A 12,688-nucleotide genomic window follows, 5' to 3' on the forward strand; every position below is an offset into this window, starting at 1 on the left:
CTTCCAAATATACCAGGTCTCCCGCGGTCAGGTAGGGCCGGCGACTCATTAAACCCGTTTTTATGAACTCCCCGGTCGGTAGGCCTTGTGGTTAGAAGAACGATTTGGCTACTGGAAGAGCCGGATGGCCGAAGGGCAGCTTGTTGGGGATGGTGTTGGCGACGGGACAAAAAAAGACCTCAGTGTTGTCTTTAGCCGTTGCGTCGTGGTATGTGTTTAGGGAGTATCGTTTTTTACTCGAAAGGTGTTCCTTCCGTGCCGAGTGTAGCACACGGCAGGCCACCTTCACCCAAAATTGCTGGGGAGAAGGTTTTTATTACAGTAGCCGAGTCGAGTGAAGCTGCTGGAAATTCGTCATAGCCAGCGAGTAAGAGCGGACTCTCCAATAATTAGCTTCATTTTCTTAATCTTCAGGGCCGGCGCGATCATTTCGTTCGTAAAACGGTCTGAACAGTTTTCATTTTTATTGATCTACCGTCCAAAACAAAACAAAACAAAACAAAAAATAACCGTCCCTAGTTCCCGATTCACGCAAGAGGTTTAATTTCGTGTTTTGGTTTGGTTCGCTTCTTCCGCAGGCACGTCCAAGCAATGGAAACGGACCTAGCGTACGACATACTGGCGGACTATTCGCTGCAAGAGACCCCCTTCTACGAGGCGCCGACTCCAGAGGCAGCGGCTGGTGTCACCTTCTATCCCGAAACGCAGCAGCAACACCAGCATCAGCAGCCGGACGGTCAGCAGCAACGCCATTCCTTCCACGGTAGCCGTCGAAACGGCTCAGCGTTTGATCTGTCCCTAACTACCTCGATGTTGACGGGCAAGATGCAACTGATGAACACAAGTGGCGGTAGTGTAGGCCCCGGAATGGCTAACCATCCCGGTGGGGGGCTTCATTCTAGCAGTCTGCAGCACACCAACCAACAACCAAACCATCACCACCACCACCACAACCACCAGCACCAGTCCGGCATGGCACTGGTACCGACGGGAGTACCTTCGGCAGGTGTCCACTCGAGCGCCCTGGTACTCCCGGGCAGTGGTGGTTTGACGAGGCCGAAGAAGCTCAAGAAGTCCGTAAGCTTCCTCCCAACGTTCGTGCAGGTAAGTGACCGGAAGGAGTCGACCACTACTTGGACGTAGTTGGGGCGTTGGGGCTAGAATATTTATAACATAATATAACCCCTCTGGACACACAACATTCCCGAGGGTTGGGTGTTACTGAAACGTGTGGCGAATAATAAACGCGTCTATAGTAAGTCCATCGTGATGGGCTAACTTCTCCAGGCGGTGGAGTGTAGCACCCGGAGAAAAGCGAACCTTTTTGATTTCTAAATGATCGCTTTCGAATGGCTACAGCGTTTCACGGCGGAAGCGCAACGCATCGTCCCTAGGCGACGCATTATGAAATATTCATCATCCGTTGGTGAATCTGCAGCGACCGCGCATCCAGTAACTAGCAGAACTACCAGGGTGGAATAAAACAACTATATTGAGTCCCGCCCGAATAGGCAGTTTTTGAAAAACTTTTCGGCGCTCGTTTGTCGGTCGACCACGTTTGATACGAGATCGCAGTCTGCACAATAGGGTTTGTGTTTTTGCTGTTATCGAATCTACCACCATCATCATCATCAGCGTCATCATCATCATTATCACCGATAACGATAGCACTTTGGCCGTCATCAAAGATAAGATATGGAAAAATGTAAGATGATGACCTGATACCAGGTTCAGGCGTTGTAGGGAAAGCTGTAAACACATAAACCTCGCGCGGCCAACGATGCATCAGTGCGCCCATTTAGCGATTGATTCACGGTGATTACAAACACTCCTGTGTGCCAGTTGTTGTTGAGGTGCTGGGCGATTTATCGATGGACAAATATCGCTGGCGTTACCGATGGATGAAGATGATGATGATGATGATGTCAAACGCGGTGGAAGTGTCATTCCAGCGATTTCTGGGTTCTAGCGCCCGATCGGGTGATGATCGGCTGCTCGCTGTTAGAATTATAATCGCATATTTAACATTTCATTATGACACGCAGTGTCATATTTTTCGCGTGCGTGCGCTCGGTGCCGGTGACACATTCCAGGCCGTTCTGTTGTGTGTGTTCTTTTTAACGTTCTTCCAAAGGAGGCGAAATGACACTTCGACACCCGACGCGCGAAAGAGTTAATCTGTTGTGCTATTTGAGATAATTATTTACAACGAACCATGAACAGCGTTAGCGTCATCGTTCTTGTTTCGCCCGTTCCGCCAATGATCAATGGACATGTCGACGATGTTTGTAGGTTTTTTCCCCTCTGATCCCGCGGCACAGGTGACCGCCATCAGGGTTCCCCCAGGAGAGACCTACTGGTTTGGGGATTCGGGGTGCGCGTTTGCCAGCCCCTCGAAACGGATGGGGGACGCCGCGATTAAGCATCCGACGAGTTTGTCTTCCCGTGCCCGAACGCTGTCAAAATATTGCAGCAAATTTATGGCCGCAACCGATGCGGCCGGATGTAACCCTTTCACCGAGTGCGTTCGGAGAGATTGAAGTCGCGGCTTCGGCTTCGCGCGCCGGGTTTCGGTTTCAGGCCCGTAAATTGTCAGCCAATGATGGCCAAGCCGCGTGCGGTTGGAGGAAGGATAGAACGGCGGCGTGAACTTCACGACGCCGGCGTCGTCCGGCGGGAACCCGGGAGCCAGGATCGCCAGAACAGTTGACAGTCGTCGGTGATCGCGATTGTTTCGCAGAACGGTACACACGATCGTGCTCTTCCAGGGCAGCTTTGTGGCCGATGCAAAGTATCTACTTCTGACACTCGTCGTTGTGCGCGCGGGAGTGTTTACCTCAAGTGAACAAGCTGGCTTTCCACGCTGGATCATCGACGCCACCGTCTGAGCACAACTGCGACCGAAGCGGGCACCGGCTGTAACGCACTGGTGGTGGGTGCCTTTTGGTATTATCCAGCTGTCGATCCAGCTTTGGCTCTTGGGGTTTGATCGGTTTGTGGAGGCGACCGACCTGCCTTCGAACGGTGGTGTGTAGGATGTTTCTCGACCGGGCAACTGGCACGTGCGTGTGTGTATGTGTGTGTTGTATGTGTTATGCTTGTGACTTCTCCACACCAGACCCTGGTAGTATGTAGTTGGAGCTAGAAGGAGCGTGTCTAAAACGTGACTTCCACCGCTTAGCCGACCACGCGTCGGGCATCCGCTGGTACACGGTTTTGTGCATTTGGTTTTTATGAATGAAAGTCCGCTGTCGTTAGCACCCTCCGGGGGGAGGGAGGTGCTCTGGCTAGCTGTAAAGCGTGGTCGATATTGACGCAGAAAGGTTTTTCGGTAACGAACGGTACCGGTTTTTGTTTGTGGTTCGATCAGCGCGCGATGTTTTGAGAAGTTGAAGTCCAAACGATCGTAATGTGGCTGCGTGTTGGTGTGACGTGTGAGTGTGTTTGTTGGAACGGGGGTTTTGTTCTTGGATTGTTTTACCAAACATTCCATATTCATCTACTTGTCTTATTTGTACACTAAAATTAAAGCAAAACTACAATGTCATCTGGCAATAGCAAATGTATATATTTAGTGTTTTGTTGAAACAAATAAAATAAACTTTGAATGGATTAGGATATGATCAAGTTTTGGCTTTTTGCCGCCAACGGTAGGTGTATTTATTAAAAATTTATTAAAAATTCCGATTTTGAAATCGGCAAAGTTTCTATGACTTGGAAAGTTTTGGAAAATAAAAGGCCCACAAAAAACACACATATTTGGCTTGCCAATGGAATGTCCATAACCTGAATCAATGTAATGTGTTTTTGTTATTTTTGTTTGATAGCTTATACTTATTATTACGGATCAGGAAAGTTCTGACACCTAATTGGGTTGGATGATATTATTCGATTATTCTAACTCTGTCTAACTGTATTAGAAATTGGTAAGTGTTAGCGCTGCCAGAAAGTTTAAACATATGATCAAAGAAGGCTGAGTAAAATAAGATAGAAAAGGTTAGCCAAGAAATAAGTTAGTTGCAATGAAGACTTTGAGAGCGGAGGTTGTAATAGTATTTTTTTAGTTGGTAAATGTTTGGTGAAGGCTTGGTAAAGGTTTGATGAAGGCTTGATGGAGGATTGAAATTGTGTGAAATATAGCTGCCATTCGAACATCTAAAAACAACTATTATTTTCGAGATAACAGTAAGGAAACCATGTTCAATGAGTAAAATAAGTTTCAGTATTTAATTTAGGATGTTTTGATTGATCTTACATAATTGTGTCCTCGTAAATTTCTCTTGCTATATTTGATTTTATCTCTTTGTGAAAATTTAAAATTTTGAAGTAGGCGACATCTTGAACTGGATTTTTTTGTATCTTCCTTGTCCGTCATAGGTTTTATTTATAAAACGCTTGTATTGGAACATCGATTGATAACACGACTATATGAACAAGGTGATCGTCGAAATGGCTGCACAATCATGTTACATTGGTACTTTTAATACATTACTGGGCATTATGTATGTAAATGTAACTTTTAAATATACTAAACCAACACGTAGAACAAATTTCCTTGCCACCAGAACTAAGTTAAGCAGAGCGCAACCGCTGCCTAATTAATCTCTCAACACTCTTTGATTAAAGCAGGAAAGTTGTACGATGCTCGATTTGGCTTCACGGAGCGTAAATGGGGGAACTCGAGCGTTCCGCGACCTATTGCGTTGACAACTCAATCCGCTTGACCCCTGTGCATATGTGGCCGCCCCTTGACATATTCGATCATGCGGTGTCAAGTGAGCAGCTTACCAGCATTTTCATATGCCCCGGCGCATAATCTCTAGCTCGGAATGGAAGCGACACCCATAAAGATAATACTCACAGCCTGACCCATCCCTCCGCGCGAGTGTGTTCGCTGGCAAGATCCGTCAATTCCTCAGGAACTGCTACCACCGACGAAGGGGGCGCCCGATCCTCATCCCCTGTAGCAGCGCGTTCTCGTTGAATCATTATCGTGTTAACATATTTATGGTGGTTTATATCTCAATTCGTTTCTAGCTTTTCGGTTGGGTCGCGTCTACTGCGCGCGGCACACTTCCGAGCGATCGTTTCCGGTTTGCTGGATTCCGGTGCGGTGGGTTGCGGGTGGCATGACCGTCGACGACATGGGTGGAAAATTAATATGTCTCTATTTAGTACCGGTGGTGCCGGGTGACGGGAGAAACGACAGCTCGTTACAACTGTCTATAAGCGTTACTAATTAGATAAGAACAAGGGTGATCTGTGCATCTACGATGGTTGGGAGTCGAGAGTTTCTGCCTTTTCCCCGCCGGGTGCTTCCTTACCTCCGGTATCATTTGGTGGATGCTTTGTTTCGCTTCTTTAGAATTATGGTAATTTAAGATGCCCTTGCGGTTTGCAGGTGAACCGCCACAGCCACCGGAAACGATCGCAACCGAAGAACTCAATCATTTTATAAACAAAACAAAAATCCGGACTTGACTGGGTGCGGAGATATTTTGGAGATTTTTCTTTCTTTTTTCATAGAAATTAACCCCTCATTTTGTTCGCATTCGGTTCACTTTCTTTCCCAGGGCTGCGACGGCGATGCAGGACCGATTCAGCTCAAGCAGGAGCCACTGGACGATGGCCCGATACGGAATATACAGAAGGTGCCCAGCCTTTCGGATCTGTCCGACCCCGAAGCGTCTCTTGGTAAGTGCATATTACGTGTTACCACGCTTTGCCTGCCCAATAACGCACATTATTGGCTTCAATTGAATTGGGACAGTGTGTGAGCGGGTAGAATATGCAAAGCGATTCTTACTCGAGTCCGGCACTTACGTCAGGCAATTGGGTTGGGTTCAGCTAAATTGTGGCCAATTTTCGAATGCAGATAAAGCGAAACGAGGGGAGGCATTATCCAACGCGCAGGAGATGAAACACGTGTGAGACGCAAAACGGAGAGTGTGGATTAACAAAACCCTATCGTGAAGGCTGCTTTATTGTAATAATTACTGGCAGTTATCATCCAGGTAGCTCAGAATGTACTCCTGGTCCGCCAGCTGCAGGTCCAGAGCGGTTTCGCGGCAGTCTGACAGGCGCAGGTAGACGCGATCGGCAACCGGTGCATGGGCGAGGATCTCGTCGAACAGAAAATCGCTGAACGATACGGCCAGAGTTTGATAGTACTCCCACTCGCCGTCGAGCTCCTCGACGACACCCTCGAAGTCGGCATATGCGTTACGACGGCCAAGTGTTTGGACGACCTGCGAGATGGAGCGAGTGTTTTCCGACTGGAACGTGATGGCGTACGGCAGGAAACGATTGATGCTGTCGGCCTCCAGCTCCACGTGCGCGTAGTAGGCACAGTCCTGAATGTCCCAGTTCTGGAACAGCAGGAACAGCTCGCGCAGCTCCTGGACGTACTCGCGGCACTCCGCGTCGATACCGTCGGCAGCCTCGATTTGCTCCTGAAAGTCGGAGTCGGCTTCACGCATGGCCGGCACCATGCGGCCGAGCTCCAGGAGCAGCTCCCGGTTGAACTCGCGAATCATATCGGCATTGAACTCGTACAGGTCGTTGATTTCCTCCTGCGTGTCGAACGCCAGCGTACTGAAGTTCGTTCCGAACTCGACCAGCACATCGAACGATGGCTGCTGGGCGCAGGCGAGCTGGGCCAGGACGGCGAACAGGAAAAACTTGGCAAACATTTTCACTTCAGGCTTAGCGGCAAACTGAACCGACGTTGCGTCCGCGAGAAGACTTGTAAACTTTCCGCCCGCTAGTGTTTTGGGGTTTTTTCTGCGATTGGGGCTCCGGGAGTCGATAAGATTGAAACCGAACGATAGTCCAACGGCATTGGTATGTCCGGTCGGGGCTACTGCATTAGGCCAGGTATCGCCCTTGGTATCATAAAGCTGTAAAACCTGTATAGATTACGCCACACAATAAGCGGCTATCGGCTTTTTGCGTGAAGTTGTCCGGTCCGGAGATATTGGGATGGATGGGATTAAGAAACGGAAATCATGCTGTATCAACCTTGTGTCCTTATTATGGCTTTTTTTTACTAGCTCACATTAGGAAGAGAAGTTTGATTGAGCTGTTATAAAGATTTGGCTTACGCAGATGATGACGGTGTGGAAACGATAGACTCGGCTTATCTAGCCCTCGTCGGATTCCAGGGCTTCCGCTTCGATTATGTGTGTTATGCGACATTGATTGTGCCCGTGACGAGGGTGTGAGTTTGTCCTGCGATCGACCATGAGGTTTATTGCATGCAATGATGAAACATCCCGCTACTGTGAATGTGGCGTTTGAGACACACGGCGATTGCTAGTACAGCCAGAACGATACTCCAGCCGATCCCGAGAACGAAACCTGGATGCGAGGTATGTTACAAAAACATCTTCGGCCATCTGAGTGAGCTAGATCAATTGCTGTGATCGAGAGGCTAATTATAGAGCGTCTGAGCAAGACCAGTTTCCCGCAGCCTATCCAAGGCACAACTTCGACCCAAGCAATTTCAATCATTATCATAACCTCTTCCATTTCCTCCCTTCGCTGTAGTTCATTTGTATCATTCTTCGCAAAAGCTGGACGAATCTATCTTTGATCGACAAGCAGAAGCTTGTGCTACGAAGACATATTCCCAATTCTTTCTTAGGAACCACAAGTTGACATTTGTATCTACCAGAACTTGCCTTTCTACATACAATTTTGCAAAACATTCAAACTCTTTGGTGGTTGGTAGCTCTTATTTATCATGCAGCACACCGGGTGTGAAGTAATTATAACCTAAAGCTGGTAAAATGTTTTAATTTTTAGTAGCAATAGAAGTCCTTTCACACGCTTTTATCGTCTACTCTTTCGTCTAATTTGTTAAATTGATATTGTACATTTCGGCAGACGAAATACACTTTTATTTTCTCCTCTATTGCCGGTCAGAAAACTTGTAATGCATGCCGATGTCGTAAACTTGTATCTACCAAAATCCTGTGATAAAAACTGTGCTCGAGAAGCAGTTTATTTAACTTTTTGATATTAAACATTTACAACTTTTAATCCGCAAGCATTTTTTAGAACTGTTCAACGGACACATTAAACGGAGGCCTGTGATTGGTCGGTCGCCGAAACGGTTCTTCAAGGTCATAAATCTCCCGGCCAAGGTCATCGATCGAACCGATTCTTTCGATTTGAAAAATCGTACTCCTGGCGCCATCTGGTGGCCTCACCAGCGTCATCTGGTGAGCACAGACACGTACTACTCGAATTCCCGGTTCGAACCGGTTGGAAATGGGAAACGCCGCTAGCGCTACCTGGAAGTGAATTACGTGTCGAAAACCGAACATGATGAGATGTAGGTGGCGCTGCTGGTACTCGATTTAAATTTTTAACTTTTTTGAAACCGTTAAATCATTTAAAATTTAAAATAAGTTGGACTTTTTTTATTTTGTAAAGTTTTTGCAAAGCCTTCTATTGAAAGGAACACCGAATGGTTTGAGCATAAAAATACTTGGGTTATCGTGAGTTACATAGGTCTTTGTAGGTTGTTGCACGTGACCACCTTAAACAAACAAGTAAGCAACTGGTGAATGCAAGTGTTCTTTATTAGTTGTGCATCACTTAAACAAACGCATTTCGCTATCACGTTGAAACGTCATTTCCTCTCCGCGCTTAATCCAATCTTGACTCGTTATCTCTCTCCCGTCCCGGTGGACCACCACCGCTGGCCGTCTTTATCTCGCGCCGCGGTGCAATTGCCAGAATATACTCCCCCTAGCAAGTAGCTTTGCCACGCTTGATTGATGTTTATGAATGGAAAGATCAGCCACAGCATCAATGCCGCTGCAATGTAACGCTCCGACTGCACTTTGCCTGCGTCTCCTGCCAACCGCGCCAACCGCAACGGGAGCCGGTCGAGCTACGGGAGCTTCATTCATACTTGCACTCCCACTTAGCCAACTGGGAGTGTCAAGCGGGGGCCTTCCCCGATCCCCGAAGGAGATCTCATCATCATCAGCATCGGCTTTCCGCCAGCGTTATCGCGCTCTTGGGGTTTATCGCCGACCTCCGATGGCACACTCGGTTGATTTTCCTTCTCCGAATGGGCCTTAACCTTCGCTGAATCGGCGCTGCCTGCAACTGCAGCACTCTCGCATGACGCTGGTGCGTAGGGTACTTTTTGCTTCGCGCTTTTCTATCTTGCTGTATCTCCGGTTGCTTCCTTCTGATGCTCATGCGCCCGTTCGGTTCGTTCGCAGCTGGCCGTTGGTTGTCCTACCTTTCGCTTCCCGTTGGAACCGTGGTCTGATTTCACTACGATGCGACGTGCAAGTTGAGTGGATTAATTGTACCTAATGTTGTTGTTCGCCGTTTTTATCCGGCCTCCTTCTTCCACGGCATCTTTAAGATGAAACGGGAGCTGTTTTGATGCTTTTCTCCGACCAACGAGACTAGATTTGTCTTCTTTTTTTCCTTCGTTTGAGTTCTGCTTCTTTAGTGGAATGGTCTAAAATTGATTGAACCGATGCGATGGATGCCACAAACAACTTCATTTGTCGGATACACCGACTATGGTTAGACATTATTCTTTAAAACATAGCATGGTAAGGCTCGCCAAACAAAACCTAACTTTTCTTTAGAAAAAATGGCTCCTTTCCAACTACTGTCAGTACTAATTATTAAAAACAACCGTTTTTGAAAGTTTGTTTATCATGTTACGTTTGTTCGTCAGTAAAATATTCAGAATATAATATATTTTACTGTAAATCGTCCGGTTGACATTTTGGAACTTGCGATCGATGAGTTTTCTTTGGATCTTGTACGTTATTCAATGTGATTTGTTATGATGTATATAGTTTTAATGTACAATTTCACCATTTCACTAAAATACCCCGAATGAAAATGGCACACATTGTATGTGCAATAATGAAGCTAGCATTCGATCGCATTGAGTCTAGTTGATTGCTCAATCACGACAAAACATTGTCCAATCCAATCCATATCAGTTTATCTATCTGTGCAAAAGTATGCTCCAGTCGCCACTCGCACACTACAACAACACACAGCATGGAGATGGTGGGGACAGCCAAAAACGTTGATCCCGCCAGTCGATATGGAGCCAAGCTGTCAGCAGCAACGATCATTAGAGACCATCAGGATGATTTGGAGCTGCCACGCTATCGTAAATACGGCGTATTTCGCTATCTGCCCGCCCAATGTCGCCGGGATCTGCGCCGATGATCCGCAAAAGACATAGGAAATATCAATTAGACTTGTGGGTCGGCGTTGTGGGCATTGTGTGAGTGCGGAGTGCAGCGTTTGTCGACAGCCCGATGAACGATCGACGTCGTTTGGCTTATCGATCACGCCTGATCTGCTTCCCGATGGTCTGGTACGTCGAAGTACGCGTCCCCTTGGTCACAGCTAATTGTTCGTCTGCCCACCGGTTTCGTCCGCCTCCTCCCGGGGGGGGGGGGGGGGGGGGGGGGGGGGGAAGATGTTTACAACAACTTCCTTGGACCATTTCTCCCGTTCTACCTCCTCACCTTCGGTCTTCGTGTTGGGAGGCGCATGATTCGGTTAAGCATCAACGATTATATTCCGACGATGGGGGTCGGGCAGCGTGCGCGCGCGAGAGGAAAGTGAACATTTTCATTTAAATCAATCAATATCTCCCATGGCGCTAGCTAATGTTTGAATTCTCCCTCCCCATCTCCGCACCTCCTCCTCGAGCTCGAGCGGGGAGAGTTCGGTGATGATGAACACCGAGTGGCGCACGACTTGGACGTGCTTTCCAGCGTCCAGCAGCGTGGGCTCTGCGCCTGCGACGGTGGTGGCCTTCTGTATTTGTAGCTAATTAGCCCGAAACGTTCCAATCTCAGAGCATCTTATCTGCATCTAGCGCGGCCAGCCTGCCAATGCTAATGAGACGGGTGTTTATCGTGAGCCATCCCAGCATTCGGTAGCTGCCCGCGATAGGGGTGGTTATCATTTATCAATACTGTCCTCGAGACAGGATACACACGACACAAAGTTTTCGGGGGGAAAAATGGCACGAGATCTGTCGATAGGGAATATTTAGAGAAAATATAATTTTTCTTATAATAGGAATGAAGCATGGCCATAAGCATTGATGTTTCACATAAGAATAAGTCTATCATAATTGAATGACCTGTTAATGTTTCGTCTATCAATGTATAATTCCTAACAAAAAGACGTTCGGCTCAGCACAGGCTAGTTACCATATGGGGTAACGAGTGTATAAACATCTTTCAGTTACTTTTACCCGATCTCAACGCAAGGCAATCTATAATCGGACGAAGCTCAACGATATTGTTGATTGATTTATGAGCGCCATGTCGTGCGAGACGATGATGACTGCTGTGGTTTGTTTCTTGTACAAGTCGAGATTTACGTTTGGTTGTTCAGCTCCGCGCGGATGGTGTTTAATTGGATTACGGCAGAAGCGGGCGTGCGGGTATGCCGGTTGGTGGTTGTGGCAGGAAACGTAAACGTACGACTGTTACTGTGCTGCCCATGAGTTTTCTATCCACGTGCTATTTATTGTGCTTCTTTTTTAATGTATTCCGATGTAAATTCTGATAGTAAAAAGGGCTTTTTAGTACAGCACCTCTCCCCCGAGTGGTCGCCATTTTAATGGGCGCTTAATTCGGAATCAAAATCCGCACGGCGTCGCACCATTAATCAACTGATTTGACTCACATGGCGAGCATTATACCACACGTCCGCCCAAAAGGTGTTGGTTCGATATTGCTTATGCCGGCCACGGTGCAGTTGCAAACAAGTGCCGATCATGTTTGCCAGCCACCGCTTTTGCCGCTCGCGTCTGTCTTTGGTCATTTTTTACGACATACGGCTGGCTCGGAGGTAACGCCATGGTAGCGCCGAATTGCTACGCACTTTCCGTACCATCCGGAACCGGACGGACCACCAAGCGCCCGGTATTCGCCGTCGGGGAACGCTGGGTTCCGATTTGCACGTGCACGCTGGGAACAGGTCGTAAAACGATCGTAGACGACGGCGCGACACCGTTTACAACCGGATGAAATTGGCGTCCATGTTTTTTTTTGTGTTTTTCTAATTCTCATTGCTGTTCTGCTGCGCTACCCATCTTCTGGCGGGCTCGAAGACATCCTAACTGTGCGAGAGGTAGCAGATTTGAACATTTCGTGGACCCGTCTCCTAGCCCCATGGTTTTACATACTAAACAAAGCAAAGTATCAATACGTGCCATTTCTTCGAACTTCTCCTGTGCTTTTCTCGCTAGAATCGAGCCGTCTTTTTATCGACACAAAGGACGATCGATTAAATATTCATGATTTTCGAATGAGTTTCAATTAGGGTCTCGTTTGGTGCTTTTTGTCTAGCCGTGCCTACCAACCGGAGAGCCCGTTCGAAGCCGGGCGGAGGTAAAGTATCCCGTAAAATGCTAATATGATATTTCACGAAAATAAAATTTTCCTATTCCCAGACCTCCCCGTCCCGTCCGGAGCCAGTGCCAACCGGTTCCGGTCGGGCGAAAGGGAACGAATCACGGAATATCAGGTTGTGCAATCAACATTAAAGCTTGGACATAAAATCTCGATCACAAAGAACCAAGTCGCCCGGGTGCTTGGTTCGGTTCGGTTTCCTCCATTTTCTCCCAGGAGGATCCATTTTTCGGCTCATTCGGCCGATATCTTCA

The 12,688-nt window shown here is 47.6% G+C and overlaps 1 protein-coding gene across 1 annotated transcript in view; it reads left to right on the forward strand.

Moving 5' to 3' along the window:
- Positions 1-591: 591 nt before the first annotated feature.
- LOC131289517 (ETS-like protein pointed) overlaps positions 592-12,688 on the forward strand; it is a 90,983-nt gene continuing 78,886 nt past the window's right edge. Inside the window, exons 1-2 of the mRNA XM_058318793.1 lie at positions 592-1,104; positions 5,574-5,694. Of these exons, the coding sequence (XP_058174776.1) occupies positions 592-1,104; positions 5,574-5,694 (634 nt within the window). The remainder of the gene's footprint in view (positions 1,105-5,573; positions 5,695-12,688) is intronic.

The sequence above is a fragment of the Anopheles ziemanni genome, chromosome 3, assembly GCF_943734765.1.
Source record: "Anopheles ziemanni chromosome 3, idAnoZiCoDA_A2_x.2, whole genome shotgun sequence".
NCBI classification, from domain to species: Eukaryota; Metazoa; Arthropoda; class Insecta; order Diptera; family Culicidae; genus Anopheles; species Anopheles ziemanni.